This window comes from Salmo salar, chromosome ssa06 (genome assembly GCF_905237065.1).
Source record: "Salmo salar chromosome ssa06, Ssal_v3.1, whole genome shotgun sequence".
In the NCBI taxonomy this organism is placed as follows: Eukaryota; Metazoa; Chordata; class Actinopteri; order Salmoniformes; family Salmonidae; genus Salmo; species Salmo salar.
Window position 1 is genome coordinate 90,156,469 of NC_059447.1, and position 18,174 is coordinate 90,174,642.

The window sequence follows — 18,174 nt, forward strand, 5'->3', positions numbered from 1 at the left end:
ATTACCATTCTCAAAGTTAATTTGTGGGCCTGAAAATAGAGAGTTCAACTAACTAGGAATAAGAAAAGATAGAAAAGCCAAAACAATATTTGTGAAAATAACAATCTGATCCAAGAAGATGCAAAGACTCCATGAACACCAGCTAGAGGTCAGAGGTTAAATTACTCAGTCTGTTTCAAATCAACATGTGATGAATTAAGACAACTCTGTTAATGTGCAACAACTCAGTAGTTAGGCAAGTGGACTGGAACACCAGCTATACCTAGCATATTTCCATATTAGCTGAATAACTTAGCCTACACTGATGTGTACACTTTAGGAGAGATGCAACTGTGAATAAGTACTATGCTCTCATCTGGGTTATTCAGATTGTGTAGTAATATATATATATATATATATATATATAAAACACACACTAAAAAGTTTAGACACCTACTCATTCAAGGGTTTTCCTTCATAATAAGAATAGTGAAGACATCAAAACTATGAAGTAACACATTTGGTTACTACATGATTTCATAAGTGTTAAAATCAAAATATATTTTATATGAGATTCTTTAAAGTAGCCCCTCTCTGCCTTGATGACAGGTTTGCATAATCTTGGCATTCTCTCAACCAGCTTCATGAGGAATGCTTTTTCAACAGTCTTGAAGGAGTTCCCACATATGCTGAGCACTGGTTGGCTGCTTTTCCTTCACTCTGCGGTCCAACTCATCCCAAACCATCTCAATTGGGTTGAGGTCGGGTGATTGTGGAGGGAGTGGCTTCCGTCTGGCCACCCTACCATAAAGGCCTGATTGGTGGAGTGCTGCAGAGATGGTTGCCCTTATGGAAGGTTCTCCCATGTCCACAGAGGAACTCTGGAGCTCTGTCAGAGTGACCATCGGGTTCTTGGTCACCTCCCTGACCAAGGCCCTTCTCCCCAGATTGCTCAGTTTGGCTGGGCGGCCAGCTCTAGGAAGAGTCTTGGTGGTTCCAAACTTCTTCCATTTAAGAATTATGGATTGGATGCCACGGTGTTCTTGGGGATCTTCAATGCTGCAGACATTTTTTGGCACCCTTCCCCAGATCTGTGCCTCGACACAATCCTGTCTTGGAGCTCTACGGACAGTTCCTTCGACCTCATGGCTTGGTTTTTGCTCTGACATGCACTGTCAACTGTGGGACCTTATATAGACAGGGGTGTGCCTTTCCAAATCATGTCCAATCAATTGAATTTACCACAGGTGGACTCCAACTAAGTGGTAGAAACATCTCAAGGATGATCAATGGAAACAGGAAACACCTGAGCTCAACTTACAGTCTCATAGCAAAAAGGCCTGAATACTTATGTAAATAAGGTCGTTTTTTTAGAAATGTGATTTTTTTTTTTTACTGTTTTCGCTTTGTCATAATGGGGTATTGTGCATAGATTTTTTTTTACGAATCTCCAGTAATTTTAGAATAAGGCTGTAACGTAACAATGCGGAAAAAGTCAAGGGGTACGAATACTTTCCGAAGGCACTGTATATAGCCTCTATATGGGGCCTTGTAGGCTGAAATATGAAATGTCAACTTCCCTGTAACATAACAACAATGTCAGGTTATATGTTTTTTAAACATGTAAATAGGCCTACTGTAGATTCAGATGCAGATCCTTTAGAAGTGTTACGCTGAGATGTCGACTCCCCAGTATATAGAATGAGACAGAGTAGAGGGGGTGAACCGTTGTATATAGAATGAGACAGTAGAGGGGGTGAACCATTGTATATAGAATGAGACAGTAGAGGGGGTGAACCGTAGTTTATAGAATGAGACAGTAGAGGGGGTGAACCGTAGTTTATAGAATGAGACAGTAGAGGGGGTGAACCATTGTATATAGAATGAGACAGTAGAGGGGGTGAACCGTAGTTTATAGAATGAGACAGAGTAGAGGGGGTGAACCGTTGTATATAGAATGAGACAGTAGAGGGGGTGAACCATTGTATATAGAATGAGACAGTAGAGGGGGTGAACCGTAGTTTATAGAATGAGACAGCGTAGAGGGGGTGAACCGTAGTTTATAGAATGAGACAGCGTAGAGGGGGTGAACCGTTGTATATAGAATGAGACAGAGAGAAGAGGGGGTGAACTGTTGTATATAGAATGACACAGAGTAGAGGGGGTGAACCGTTGTATATAGAATGAGACAGTAGAGGGGGTGAACCGTTGTATATAGAAAGAGAGAGTGGAGGGGGTGAACCGTAGTTTATAGAATGAGACAGAGTAGAGGGGGTGAACCGTAGTTTATAGAATGAGACAGTAGAGGGGGTGAACCGTTGTATAGAATGAGAGAGAGTGAAGGGGGTGAACCGTTGTATATAGAATGAGACAGTAGAGGGGGTAAACCGTTGTATAGAATGAGAGAGAGTGGAGGGGGTGAACCGTTGTATATAGAATGAGACAGTAGAGGGGGTGAACCGTTGTATAGAATGAGAGAGAGTGGAGGGGGTGAACCGTTGTATAGAATGAGAGAGAGTGGAGGGGTGAACCGTTGTATAGAATGAGAGAGAGTGGAGGGGGTGAACCGTAGTTTATAGAATGAGACAGAGAGAAGAGGGGGTGAACTGTTGTATATAGAATGAGAGAGAGTAGAGGGGGTGAACCGTTGTATATAGAATGAGACAGAGTAGAGGGGGTGAACCGTTGTATATAGAATGAGACAGTAGAGGGGGTGAACCGTTGTGTATATAGAATGAGAGAGAGTAGAGGGGGTGAACCGTTGTATATAGAATGAGAGAGAGTAGAGGGGGTGAACCGTTGTATATAGAATGAGACAGTAGAGGGGGTGTACCGTAGTTTATAGAATGAGACAGAGTAGAGGGGGTGAAGCGTAGTTTATAGAATGAGACAGAGTAGAGGGGGTGAACCGTAGTTTATAGAATGAGACAGTAGAGGGGGTGAACCGTTGTATATAGAATGAGACAGTAGAGGGGGTGAACCGTTGTATATAGAATGAGAGAGAGTGGAGGGGGTGAACCGTAGTTTATAGAATGAGACAGAGAGAAGAGGGGGTGAACTGTTGTATATAGAATGAGAGAGAGTAGAGGGGGTGAACCGTTGTGTATATAGAATGAGAGAGAGTAGAGGGGGTGAACCATTGTATATAGAATGAACGTTAGGCCTATGGATTGCCTCTAAAGCCCATGTTTGGTTTTTTTGGACTGGTCCTCTGAAAAATGTCTCGTCTTCCTCACACAGCTGGTGATTCTCTCACTCCAGTGCTACTTTGAGTGTACCCGCACGTGCGTTATAAAGAGATATGAGAATCCCTTATTCAGCACCTATGGATCTCAAACACAGCACGGAATGAAGCAAGCGAGCATGACGTCCAAACTTAGAACCTCAACAACACAGGAACCTTACTTGGCAAATGGTCATTTGTCCCGAGAGGAGTAAACAGAAATGATTAGCTTACCACTTCAACCATCAATAGAGAAGGTTTCCATTGAAATTGTTATGGTGCCCTGAGGGCTTGTGTCCTGTGATTATGCTATGGTATAGATAACCCTATACATTGATCTCTCAAGCCAGGTCAGTTGGTCAGTGGGACAAATAAATCTGTACCTGTGACGTTCACCTTTCAGGACCAGAGATAAGAGATTATTCATGGTGGCTTGAACTTGTGACTAGACTCAGACTGTACACGGTTCTCTCAGTCTCGTCAGTGATGACATTGACCTTTCACCTTTGAGGGCAGAGGATGAGAGATTACCAACTGGCCAATATAGGCCAGCGGTGGCTTGAGAGTCTTGCGTAATTGCGCAATTCCCAATTGGGCCAAAAGAACATGGGTGGAGTAATCTTTAACATTCCGATAAGTGACTAATCATTTTAAAAAAATATATAAAAATAAAAATGTACAAAATGACTGACCTACATAAACAAATAGCTACATCTGCAATTACTTTTGAATGTATTGGACCTTAGACTACTTAACATACCTGGTTTCCGAAGACCCCGATGGAACAAGCGGTGGACACCTCCTCCGATCCAAACCACACCGAGGCGATCTTCGACGGCATCCCGAGGATAAACACCTGAGCAAGGGAGCAGCAGAACTGTCCGAGCATGGTGACCGCGAACAGGTCGGGTCTCACACTGGTCACTTTGATCCAAGTCCCCGCGCAATTCATGGCTGTAGCCATCAGCGCAATGATACGGAGACCTTTCTTATCCAGTAGCCAGGTGACCGGGAATATGAAGGGAATGTAAGTCAACATGTATATCATAGACATCCAATCTATAGTGAAAGACTCTACACCGTAGAACTTCATGAAAATGTTGTTGATGATTCCGTACTGGATCCATTGGAACGAGTTGCAGAGAGAATACGAGCTGAATAGCAACACGATGAACCATCGCCGCTTGTATAGTTTGATGGTTTGGTTTGTATCGTCGCCGGTCTGGTTTAGTCGTATCTTGTGCTCCATGCGCACGTCCTCGCTGTCAACGGCAGACTTCAAAATTGTAATTTTTTCCAGATCTAACACATTTTGATTGTCGTTGATTTCGCCATAAACCAAGGAAGGTTTTTCATTTTCGCCAGTCATGTTGAAGTGTATTAATTAAGACGGGCAGGTGAATACAATACAGACACGTATACCTCTCTCTTACATTTTAGTGAGAGTTCGGACCAGCCTGACTATGCGACAGCTCCCAGAACTTTTGACAGTACTCTAGTTTTGGGAAACAAGCCAAACCAGCTACACCACCTCTCGAAGTCCACCAATCAGAAACTACAACCGACACCACTTTCTATTTGATACCACGTTAGCAAATAAAGTAGTTTAAAGCAAAGGCATTCCCTGAAATGAAAATGTGAAGTTTCAGTTCGCTAAACAACCATTAAATAATTCGCTGTGCAAAGGGTAATCTAGACAAGTCACTCATAGACTACATTAGAAGTAGCCTGCATAGGCGCACTTTTTCCTGTTCCTGTTGTGCTGAAGTTGACAAAACAGTAGCCTACTTTCACAAGCAGTTCAAACTCAACATATGTAGCCCTACGTTTGTTTTAAATCATGTATGGAGATGTCATTCTGTTGCGCGTCGAGCGAAGTTTCAATGGGCCAGTTGGTTTTGCATGGCCAGCTGTCTCGGGTGGGTGGAGATTTCCCTTAAGGACCAATAATTGGATGGTCTAAAACAGGCGTGACAAAGTCATTCCATGGATGGCCTATGGGCTGCAAGGTTTTGTTTTTCACTTTCAATTTCAGCCCAAGACCACCAGATGTGAGGAATGCCTTACAAATTAGTGACCTTAATCACTCAAGTACAAGGGAAGAGCGCAAACCCACCGACACTCGGCCCTCCGTGGAATGAGTTTGACACCTTTGTTTATTAAAACGTTTGAACTCCGCTGAGACGGGCCACCGGGCCATGCAAAACGAACACGTCCAATGTAAACGCCCGTTTACGTCACCACGTAAACCAACCCACGACCCAATGAACCCTCACTGCCGTCTGTGTTGAAATTGGGCACGATGGAGGAGGAGCTACATTTTGCAACCAAACATCCCGACCTTGGTTGCCGACAAAAATTATTCTACTGTCAATGCCAAAATGCTATTTTTGCTGTTGGTGGCATAGGCTACACAACACATTTCCACAAAGCACCATCAACTGACCCAAGATGAAATGGAATACAATACAATACAGTAGATTACAATATAATATAATATGGAGCTGGAATAGAATAGAATAGAATGGAATAGAATAGAATGGGATAGAATAGAATAGAATGGAATAGCATATAATAGAATAACATTGAATATGGCACTGGAATTAGAATAGATGTTACATCAAATGTAAAGCAACCATTGGTCTGAAAACATGAGGCTTCCACTCAATGTTCCCTCTAAACTTGCATGCGTTAACAGACGCGCTAGAGCCCCGAGACTGCCGCACAGCTCCCACGAGACTGCCGCACAGCTTCCACCAGACTGCCGCACAGCTCCCACGAGACTGCCGCACAGCTCCCACCAGACTGCCGCACAGCTCCCACGAGACTGCCGCACAGCTCCCACCAGACTGCCGCACAGCTCCCACCAGACTGCCGCACAGCTCCCACGAGACTGCCGCACAGCTCCCACGAGACTGCCGCACAGCTCCCCCGAGACTGCCGCACAGCTCCCCCGAGAATGCCGCACAGCTCCCACGAGACTGCCGCACAGCTCCCCCGAGACTGCCGCACAGCTCCCCCGAGAATGCCGCACAGCTCCCACGAGACTGCCGCACAGCTCCCACCAGACTGCCGCACAGCTCCCACGAGACTGCCGCACAGCTCCCACGAGACTGCCGCACAGCTCCCACGAGACTGCCGCACAGCTTCCACCAGACTGCCGCACAGCTCCCACGAGACTGCCGCACAGCTCCCACCAGACTGCCGCACAGCTCCCACGAGACTGCCGCACAGCTCCCACGAGACTGCCGCACAGCTCCCCCGAGAATGCCGCACAGCTCCCACGAGACTGCCGCACAGCTCCCACGAGACTGCCGCACAGCTCCCCCGAGACTGCCGCACAGCTCCCACGAGACTGCCGCACAGCTCCCACGAGACTGCCGCACAGCTCCCACGAGACTGCCGCACAGCTCCCACGAGACTGCCGCACAGCTCCCCCGAGACTGCCGCACAGCTCCCCCGAGAATGCCGCACAGCTCCCACGAGACTGCCGCACAGCTCCCCCGAGACTGCCGCACAGCTCCCCCGAGAATGCCGCACAGCTCCCACGAGACTGCCGCACAGCTCCCACGAGACTGCCGCACAGCTCCCCCGAGACTGCCGCACAGCTCTCCCGAGAATGCCGCACAGCTCCCACGAGACTGCCGCACAGCTCCCTCGAGAATGCCGCACAGCTCCCACGAGACTGCCGCACAGCTCCCCCGAGAATGCCGCACAGCTCTCCCGAGACTGCCGCACAGCTTCCACGAGACTGCCGCACAGCTCCCCCGAGACTGCCGCACAGCTCCCCCGAGACTGCCGCACAGCTCCCCCGAGACTGCCGCACAGCTCCCACGAGAATGCCGCACAGCTCCCACGAGACTGCCGCACAGCTCCCACGAGACTGCCGCACAGCTCTCCCGAGACTGCCGCACAGCTCTCCCGAGACTGCCCGCACAGCTCTCCCGAGACTGCCCGCACAGCTCTCCCGAGACTGCCCGCACAGCTCTCCCGAGACTGCCCGCACAGCTCTCCCGAGACTGCCATACAGAGTGCTGAAGAAATATCTGCCCACAAAGAGAAGCAGGAGATTGAACTTCGTTCAACTGTTCTAGAGTTTTCCCCCTGTTAGTTAACACTATCAACGATTCCCTTTACTGTGGCAACTGTGATCGAATCAAACGCCAATATTAGCCACTTTCAATGCAACATTCTGAAACATGAAAGATATTTTGTTGTAAGCAGAATGTATAGGAATATAATTATATTGTGAATGACTCACCACATACTCTAGACCGGTGGGGCATAGGCAGTGGTGTAAAGTACTTAAGTAAAAATACTTGAAAGTACTACTTAAGTCATTTTTGGGGGTATCTGTACTTTACTTTACTATTTATATTTTTGACAAATTTTACTTTTACTTCACTTACATTTCTAAAGAAATGTATGTACTATTTACATTTTCCCTGACACAAAAAAGTACTCATTACATTTTGAATGCTTAGCAGGACAGGAAAATGGTCTAATTCACACACTTATCAAGAGAACATCCCTGGTCATCCCTACTACCTCTGATCTGGCGGACTCACTAAACACTGGCCTCATTTGTAAATGATGTCTGAGTGTTGGAGTGTGACCCTGTCTATCTGTAAATGATGTCTGAGTGTTGGAGTGTGCCCCTGGCTATCTGTAAATGATGTCTGAGTGTTGGAGTGTGCCCCTGGCTATCTGTAAATGATGTCTGAGTGTTGGAGTGTTCCCCTGGCTATCTGTAAATGATGTCTGAGTGTTGGAGTGTGCCCCTGGCTATCTGTAAATGATGTCTGAGTGTTGGAGTGTTCCCTTGGCTATCTGTAAATGATGTCTGAGTGTTGGAGTGTTCCCTTGGCTATCTGTAAATGATGTCTGAGTGTTGGAGTGTTCCCCTGGCTATCTGTAAATGATGTCTGAGTGTTGGAGTGTTCCCTTGGCTATCTGTAAATGATGTCTGAGTGTTGGAGTGTTCCCTTGGCTATCTGTAAATGATGTCTGAGTGTTGGAGAGTGACCCTGGCTATCTGTAAATGATGTCTGAGTGTTGGAGTGTGCCCCTGGCTATCTGTAAATGATGTCTGAGTGTTGGAGTGTGACCCTGGCTATCTGTAAACGATGTCTGAGTGTTGGAGTGTTCCCTTGGCTATCTGTAAATGATGTCTGAGTGTTGGACAGTGCCCCTGGCTATCTGTAAATGATGTCTGAGTGTTGGAGTGTGCCCCTGGCTATCTGTAAATGATGTCTGAGTGTTGGAGTGTTCCCTTGGCTATCTGTAAACGATGTCTGAGTGTTGGAGTGTTCCCTTGGCTATCTGTAAATGATGTCTGAGTGTTGGAGTGTTCCCTTGGCTATCTGTAAATGATGTCTGAGTGTTGGAGTGTTCCCTTGGCTATCTGTAAATGATGTCTGAGTGTTGGAGTGTGCCTCTGGCTATTGGTAAATATATAAAAAACTAGAAAATGGTGCCATATTGATTAAGGAATTTGAAATAATTTATACTTTTACTTTTGATACTTAAGTATATTTTAACAATGACATTTACTTTTGGTACTTAAGTAGATTTTAAACCAAATACTTTTTGGATTTTTACTCAAGTAGTATTTTACTGGGTTTCATTCACTTTTACTTGAGTCATTTTTATTACAGTATCTTTATTTTTACTCAAGTATGACAATTGGGTACTTTTTCCACCACTGGGCATAGCCAATCAGAGCTGCAGTAGGCCTATATGCAAATAAACTATTGCCATTTATGGATCTGTGTCATATACTTTGAACTGGATTGTGTTTACAGCTGTGGTCATAAGTAGATTTGTTTTATTTATTTTTAATTTAACCTTTATTTAACTAGACAAGTCAGTTAAGAACAAATTCTTATTTTACAATGACGGCCTACCTTGATCAAACCCTCCCCTAAACCGGACAACACTGGGCCAATTCTGCACCGCCCTATGGGACTCCCGATCACAGCCATTTGTGATACAGCCCGGGATCAAACCAGGGTCTGTAGCGATGCCTCTACCGCTGAGATGCAGTGCCTTAGACCCCTGTGCAATTCTGGAGCCTTATGATGCATTTGTTTTGAGGTCAAAGTGAGAGCTGCATGCAGCCACGTGTGCACATTTTGTTCATATCCTTTGCTAGTTAGTAAGTTATTAGCCCAGTTACATATCATATGTATCATAGTCAGCAATAGGAGAGTGATTGCTTCCTACAAGAGCACATTACGTGTACATTTCTAGACATCTTTGAAAAGTAAGTCAGGTAAAGAGCTTTTTTTTGTCTTAAAGGGGCAGTGTTGTATTTTAAGACAAACTTGAATAAGCTTAGTAGCCAATAGGCAGAGGGTGGCATAATGTGTCTGATTCTCTGTAATAATGATATGGGAATAATAATGTATTTTATTTTGTGACGTGGTTTCTTGCATCAAACAACACAATGTTTTCAATCACCTCCTTGTCTGCGGGACAAGTGGATAAACAGGTTAATGTCAAGCTCTGCATGTGTTTTTCTTCTCAAAAGTCTCATGGAATGTAGGTCTACATTGAACACCACACATTGGCAGCTACTGTAGGCTGAATGATAGAACAGCTATTTCCATGTTAAAATGTTATGGGATGCATTTTCTCCATTGTTTTTTGATGGTAGGCCACTCTGGTAGGCCCTACATTATGATCATTATAGCCACAGTAACCGACTTGGCCACTGTTAATAAAACTGTAACTTAAAGTGGATACAGCCTCAGTGTTCACAGTAAAGGCACGCTGGAAGTTGCACCGAATTATCACAATGTTCATGTTTGCCCTCAGCAGAGCTGATATTTGCCGAAAACATTGCGTTCCACCCAAAAAAATGCACTATTTGCATTTCAAAACAATTTCTAAGTTTCTATCTTTATTTTTTAAATGTACAGTAAGACAACATTTAAAAATATATATTTTTCAATTACAACATTCAAAGATATGAATTTAAAAAGTACAAGCACAGTACTACTGATGGTACACTAAACCCTGAATGTCCTGTCTCAGTGCCAGTCTATACGATAATCCTCTATATCAGAGCATACAATGCATACTGTACCTTAACAAGGCTTACCCTTCATTATTTATAGGTACATGACTCCACCATGCGACCATTAAATAATAGAAGAAAAAAAATAAAATTCAAGATGATTCGAATGTAGACTCGAGTTAACAAAGTTATTTTCAAACTGTTTCACTTTAGGCAGAATGTACATGTATTCAAATCAGACTAGAAAAGCAGCTGTTTTGTGAGAAAATAGTAAAATAATGTACACATCATTGAGTAATCCAAGCAATTTTTCAATGCTCCAATCAGTCATATGCAATAGTGGTAGTCCTGAACATGAGAAATACACACACAAAAAAAACGAAAGGCTGGGATGATACCAGTATTGAAATATTTGTTTCTATGGCAAAAAAGGAAAACACGATGCAGACCAAACTCTTTGTTCCTTTAAAAACCTGCTGTATGTAAAATATTGTGTGATATAGCCTGGTCCTAAACCTGCTGTATGTAACATATTGTGTGATATAGCCTGGTCCTAAACCTGCTGTATGTAACATATGTTGTGATATAGCCTGGTCCTCAACCTGCTGTATGTAACATATGTTGTGATATAGCCTGGTCCTAAACCTGCTGTATGTAACATATGTTGTGATATAGCCTGGTCCTAAACCTGCTGTATGTAACATATGTTGTGATATAGCCTGGTCCTAAACCTGCTGTATGTAACATATGTTGTGATATAGCCTGGTCCTAAACCTGCTGTATGTAACATATGTTGTGATATAGCCTGGTCCTAAACCTGCTGTATGTAACATATGTTGTGATATAGCCTGGTCCTAAACCTGCTGTATGTATCATATGTTGTGATATAGCCTGGAAAATAACTGGATGATAACATAATGATGTTTGTTTCCAACATGAAGACTGTTTTACTAAAGAAGTTAAATCTGCTTTTTGTTTTGTTCCCTTGCCACAATACTAACAAGTATCGCGATACTAGTATCGTCCCAGTCCTATCATCAAAACATTGTAATAGGCCTATATAAATTACTTGAAACGTAAAAACGGAATAATTTCATTGTTGTATAAATCTCAATAGTACAATAAAAAATAATTCAATCATGCTGGTTTTATGTCCTGTAGATGTTGACTATTGGCATAGTCGAGGCATTGATTCTATGGTCGAGTCATACATTTGAAATTACCATCTATGTGCCTTTACACAATTCTGATATTTTGTCATGAATTATTATTTTTTTACCAATCATACCTTGTGACAATAATTGGGCAAAAGATCAGAATTTGGCTGCCTGTGTAAAAGAAGCCTTTGTCATCTTTTAATATCAGAAAATTGTTGATCTGATGCAAAGACACCATTCATGAGTGCTGCTTGTTCCGTTGAAACAAAGAAACCATTCATTAACTTCATCCTGTTCAAGTGTAGCCTCTTGAAACCAGACTGACCTGGTTTAGCGAGGCTAGTTCAAGTGGCTCTCTTCACCCACTTTATCAAGGTCAGTAAACCTCTCCAGCTCCTCTTCAGCACCCCCTGGTGGTCGGTGGTGATCAGTGCTGGTAGTGCGACACAGCGATGCTGTGCTGGTGGTGAAAGACATTGCTCCCGTGATGGTGGGGGGAGACAGAGTGATGATGGGGGGAGTAGATGAGGTCAGGGGTCATCTGGGGGGGCAGGCCAGTGCAGAGAGGCTCATGGGTAGTCAGGACAGAGGAGAGATACTTGGCCTCTTCTTTGAGTTTCTTCACCTCCTTCCTCAGAGCCGCGTTCTCCTTCTCCAGGTTCTCACTCTCCTGAAGCAACAGGAACCAATCAGTCAATGAAATGTACGTTTAAAGACCCTTTTACATCACTAGGTATTACAAAGTGCTTTACAGTTACTCAGCCTGCTTTACAGTAACTCAGCCTGCTTTACAGTAACCCAGCCTGCTTTACAGTAACCCAGCCTTCTTTACAGTAGCTCAGCCTTCTTTACAGTAACCCAGCCTTCTTTACAGTAGCTCAGCCTGCTTTACAGTAACTCAGCCTGCTTTACAGTAACCCAGCCTGCTTTACAGTAACCCAGCCTTCTTTACAGTAGCTCAGCCTTCTTTACAGTAACCCAGCCTTCTTTACAGTAGCTCAGCCTGCTTTACAGTAACTCAGCCTGCTTTACAGTAACCCAGCCTGCTTTACAGTAACCCAGCCTTCTTTACAGTAGCTCAGCCTTCTTTACAGTAACCCAGCCTTCTTTACAGTAGCTCAGCCTGCTTTACAGTAACTCAGCCTGCTTTACAGTAACCCAGCCTAGACCCCAATTAGCAAGCTGCAGCACAGTAGCAAGGAAGAAACCTGCAGAGGAACTAGACTCAGAGGAATCAGTCAAACTTGAATAAATAAATGAATGAAGCTAATGACCTCATAATCAAATGGTCGCAACTGAAATGTCAGTATAAATTCTTCTATGTACAGTGAAATTACACAATGCAACTGTTTTGTGGCCCTGCTATGCTGAATACCAATGACCTGTATGGTTCGACCATGGGTTACCCGGGTTACAACTCAGGCCATCGTTTAAAAAAAACCCAAGGCATCATCAGTCTCTCTAACTTCAGCTTTGATGGGAAAAACAATTCTTAAGAAATCCACCACCCCCCTGCTGCTGTCGTTCATTTGTCAACAAATAATCTTCTCATCTTTTTTATGCAGAAAGGCGTTCCATCGTCAGATCTGGTTAGATTTCAGAGTCAATGACCTTTGTGAAAACCCAGTATGTGGGTGGTGCTGTGGTGGTGATTGGTAGATTCAGCCTATGTCATTATTCTATGTAAACCACCTGGTCTAGTTCTTTGAGACTGCTTATTCACCAGCTCAGGCTTCCTCGCAGAGCGTATTAGGGAGGATGGACCAATAGATGGCTCAGCACAGGCCTCCTTGCAGAGCGTGTTAGGCTAAGCATATTTTGTGGTTTTATGGTTTCTTCAACTCGTTTGATAAACAGGAAGCTGAATTTTCCCTCACTGTGACACGTTTCCTGTTTCCTGAGTAGTAGTCTCTCTCTCGCTCTCACACTCTCTCCTGTGTAAATGAGGTTTAGTAGTAAACCGTGGGCAGGAGGGGAGAGAATGGCTGTCATTTCTGGTAAAGGACCCGTGTCAGTGGGTTGTTGACCTAAGTGACGTGAGCACTGGGGTTTACCCAGGCCTGTCTCTGACAGGAAGGCCACACTGCGCAACACTCTCTATCTTCCCTCCTCTTACTCTGGCCCTGTCTCGACCTTTAGAGGAACACAGTGGAACCTTTTCTGTCTAACTTGTTTTGTTTCCCACATCTCTGGGTGTAAAAGGCCATCATCACCTCACGAACACGCAGAGCTCATGTCTGACAGCCTGATCATCTGGCCCTGTGCAGGCCCACACTGTAATGGAACATTTACAAACGTACCTGAGGACCTCAGAAGAAAAAGACAACAGAGAAAAAAATACAATGTTGAATTGTTGTAGATTAACAAAATTGTCTTTCTAAACAACTGAAGAAAAAAAACCATGTCCGACCAACATTCTATTAAATACAGATATTTTCTCAAGACTTTGAGATGTCTTCTAGCAGCTCTAAATACATTGATTTTCATTTTGACACCATAGACCTTATGAAGAAAGCATCCTCAGCAGAAACACATAGTATCCCATTGATAAACTACTCTTTTCAGAAATGCATAGTAATCCCATTGATAAACTCTACTCTCTTCAGAAACGCATAGTAATCCCATTGATAAACTCTACTCTCTTCAGAAACGCATAGTAATCCCATTGATAAACTCTACTCTCTTCAGAAACGCATAGTAATCCCATTGATAAACTCTACTCTCTTCAGAAACGCATAGTAATCCCATTGATAAACTCTACTCTCTTCAGAAACGCATAGTAATCCCATTGATAAACTCTACTCTCTTCAGAAACGCATAGTAATCCCATTGATAAACTCTACTCTCTTCAGCAACACTAACCGCTAAGACTAAATGTATTTGTAGCTTCTACAAACGGAAATAGGTGTAATTTACTATACTCTGCCAAGCGACAGAAGTGAAAGTCAATGACTAAAAGCTAGCCAGTCAATGAACAGAAAGAGACGTTGAAATGAAAGTGATTGTGTGCTTTTCACTTTGACTATTACCTGAAATACCTCCAGTCACGTGCTGTATAACCTGCTGTATTACTGCTGCTAATGTGCATCCCAAATAACACAGTATTCCTCTATGAAGTGCACTACTTTGCACTAGAACCCTGGTCAAAAGTAGTGCACTACATGGGGAATAGGGTGCCATTTATTACCAACTGATATTAACATTCAGTGTAATAATCATTAGTGCTGGTCAGTGGGTTTCTGACGCCCACGTGTGATAATGAATACTCAGTACCGCAATAAACACACACAGGCAGAGATATGGCCACGTTTGTATCCCAAATGCACCCTATTCTCTATTTAGTGCACCAGGGCTCATAGGTAACACAATCAGAAGTAGTGCACCATATAGGGAATATGGCGCCATTTGGGATGAACCCTAAGTGATGAACCCAACAGAAGCCATGATGACACATCACCACATGGTCCATCAGCGCTTTGTCAATATCATCTCGTACAGACCAACACTGACCAACACTGACCAACACCAACCAACACAGACCAACACAGACCAACACTGACCAACACCAACCAACACAGACCAACACAGACCAACACTGACCAACACCAACCAACACAGACCAACACAGACCAACACTGACCAACACCAACCAACACAGACCAACACAGACCAACACTGACCAACACCAACCAACACCGACCAACACAGACCAACACAGAACAACACCAACCAACACAGACCAACACAGACCAACACAGACCAACACAGACCAACACTGACCAACACAGACCAACACTGACCAACACAGACCAACACTGACCAACACAGACCAACACTGACCAACACAGACCAACACAGACCAACACAGACCAACACTGACCAACATCAACCAACACAGACCAACACTGACCAACACCAACCAACACAGACCAACACTGACCAACACTGACCAACACCAACCAACACTGACCAACACCAACCAACACCAACCAACACAGACCAACACTGACCAACACTGACCAACACCAACCAACACTGACCAACACCAACCAACACCAACCAACACAGACCAACACAGACCAACACTGACCAACACTGACCAACACAGACCAACACAGACCAACACAGACCAACACCAACCAACACAGACCAACACAGACCAACACTGACCAACACAGACCAACACTGACCAACACAGACCAACACAGACCAACACCAACCAACACCAACCAACACTGACCAACACTGACCAACACTGACCAACACAGACCAACACAGACCAACACAGACCAACACCAACCAACACAGACCAACACTGACCAACACCAACCAACACTGACCAACACCAACCAACACAGACCAACACAGACCAACACAGATCAACACCAACCAACACAGACCAACACAGATCAACATCAACCAACACAGACCAACACAGACCAACACCAACCAACACAGACCAACACTGACCAACACAGACCAACACAGATCAACACAGATCAACACCAACCAACACAGACCAACACCAACCAACACAGATCAACACAGATCAACATCAACCAACACAGACCAACACAGACCAACACTGACCAACACAGACCAACACTGACCAACACCAACTAACACAGACCAACACAGACCAACACAGACCAACACTGACCAACACAGACCAACACAGACCAACACAGATCAACACAGATCAACACAGACCAACACTGACCAACACCAACTAACATCAACCAACACAGACCAACACAGACCAACACTGACCAACACAGACCAACACTGACCAACACCAACTAACACAGACCAACACAGACCAACACTGACCAACACAGACCAACACTGACCAACACAGACCAACACAGACCAACACCAACCAACACAGACCAACACAGACCAACACTGACCAACACTGACCAACACTGACCAACACAGACCAACACAGACCAACACTGACCAACACAGACCAACACCAACTAACACAGACCAACACTGACCAACACCATCTAACACCGACCAACACAGATTTCCAACAACACAGCTTTTCCTTTATAACCTTATCATAGTGGTTCACTGGGGAAATGGTCCCTGTGATTTGAAGGACTTGAAAATAAAGCTTTGCTGAGTTCCCCCGGCCTAATAAATCAATAATCAGTCTGGGTGTCTGATAACTACATAACCAGTCTGTTACTGACTTGTGGTAGCCTGAGTGCCAGTCTGTTTGTGCTATCACGCCCTCTCCTTGCTTGGCTTGACAATGAGCAATGGAGTTGGCAAGAGCACAAACAGATCTGGGACCAGTCTATAGGAGACAACATATCTGGGACCAGGCTATAGGAGACAACTGATCTGGGACCAGGCTACAGAAGGAGACAACAGATCTGGGACCAGGCTACAGAAGGAGACAACAGATCTGGGACCAGGCTATAGGAGACAACAGATCTGGGACCAGGCTACAGAAGGAGACAACAGATCTGGGACCAGGCTACAGAAGGAGACAACAGATCTGGGACCAGGCTATAGAAGGAGACAACTGATCTGGGACCAGGCTATAGGAGACAACTGATCTGGGACCAGGCTACAGAAGGAGACAACAGATCTGGGACCAGGCTACAGAAGGAGACAACAGATCTGGGACCAGGCTATAGGAGACAACAGATCTGGGACCAGGCTATAGAAGTAGACAACAGATCTAGGACCAGGCTATAGAAGTAGACAACAGATCTAGGACCAGGCTATAGGAGACAACAGATCTGGGACCAGTCTACAGAAGGAGACAACAGATCTGGGACCAGGCTATAGGAGACAACAGATCTGGGACCAGGCTATAGAAGTAGACAACAGATCTGGGACCAGGCTATAGGAGACAACAGATCTGGGACCAGGCTACAGAAGGAGACAACAGATCTGGGACCAGGCTATAGATGGAGACAACTAATGTGGGACCAGGCTATAGAAGGAGACAACTGATCTGGGACCAGGCTAGACTTATAGAGGATATAAATCGGGTTTTGGGGTGACCTGCCCAGGTTTTGGGAACACTGCATGTGTGGACTGTGCATTTATTTAATTCAGGCCACAACTGATTCACTGCTAGATTGACAAGTCTAGTCGTACTTGGATATGGTGCCACACATTTGGCCTGGTGGTCATCCTAACTCATAGCCAGACATGGTGCACGCCTCAGTGTGTTGCTTTGTGGGTAGTCATCCTCACCAGGTGTAGACTGTCTGCCTTCTGAGTCTGTCTCATTCTGCTCTTCTGGGCAGCGATACGGTTCTTCTCTCTTCTCATGACCTTCTTTATGTTGTCTGAGGAGCCCTGGGGAGAGACACAGGGAAGTCATCTTGCTGACAGGACGCTAACTGTTGCTCACCCTAACTAACTTACACTAATGGGTGGAGTATTAGGGTTCATTCTAGTATACAGTAGATATTGTAGATTGAAAATGTATAACCATGCATAACAATGTTCAGACCGTTCTAGGATGAGACATCTCTTTGGTGCATGATTTGACTGATGCAGCATTTCTACATAGCTGAGTTATTCTGATACCATGAGAACTGAAGTATTCAGGACATGAAACAAGGCGTGATCTGAGACCAACCCGACCCACCCCAACCCCAACCCAACTCAACCCTTCCCCGCTGGTGCAATATTGCAATGTTAAGTCTATCAGCTCATCCCTTCATAGAACGGCCTTGATTCCCACAACACACCTGAATTTACAAACAACTGTCGTCAAGGAAACTCCTCATTGTTGTCATGCACAATTCTACATTTCAGCATGA

General features: G+C 44.6%; 3 protein-coding genes across 9 annotated transcripts in view; 1 reads left to right on the forward strand and 2 right to left on the reverse strand.

Annotated features, from left to right (window-relative positions):
- The window catches only part of LOC106608296 (feline leukemia virus subgroup C receptor-related protein 2), a 63,697-nt gene extending 58,590 nt beyond the window's left edge, over positions 1 to 5,107 (reverse strand). For 4 of the 7 annotated variants that reach the window (XR_006770373.1, XM_014206163.2, XM_045721160.1 and 1 more), the window contains exon 1: positions 3,963 to 5,105. Coding sequence is in view for 5 of the 7 variants with exons in the window: in XM_014206163.2 (XP_014061638.1) it covers positions 3,963 to 4,571 (609 nt within the window). In the remaining 2 variants the exon portion in view is untranslated. Of the gene's footprint in view, positions 1 to 3,962 lie in introns of all 7 variants that reach the window. The other 3 variants (XR_001329426.2, XM_045721161.1, XM_045721159.1) reach the window with 3 other exon arrangements.
- Positions 5,108 to 5,869: 762 nt separating this feature from the next.
- LOC123743342 (protein PELPK1-like) lies at positions 5,870 to 7,240 on the forward strand. Its single transcript, XM_045719539.1, has one exon. It carries the CDS (start codon positions 5,870 to 5,872, stop codon positions 7,238 to 7,240), a length of 1,371 nt encoding a protein of 456 aa, XP_045575495.1.
- A 3,758-nt stretch (positions 7,241 to 10,998) lies between these two features.
- LOC106608314 (basic leucine zipper transcriptional factor ATF-like) overlaps positions 10,999 to 18,174 on the reverse strand; it is a 7,782-nt gene continuing 606 nt past the window's right edge. The window contains exons 2-3 of the mRNA XM_014206194.2: positions 17,600 to 17,704; positions 10,999 to 12,050 (exon numbers count right to left, since the gene is read on the reverse strand). Coding sequence (XP_014061669.1) covers positions 11,808 to 12,050; positions 17,600 to 17,704 — 348 coding nt within the window. The 3' untranslated portion in view covers positions 10,999 to 11,807. The remainder of the gene's footprint in view (positions 12,051 to 17,599; positions 17,705 to 18,174) is intronic.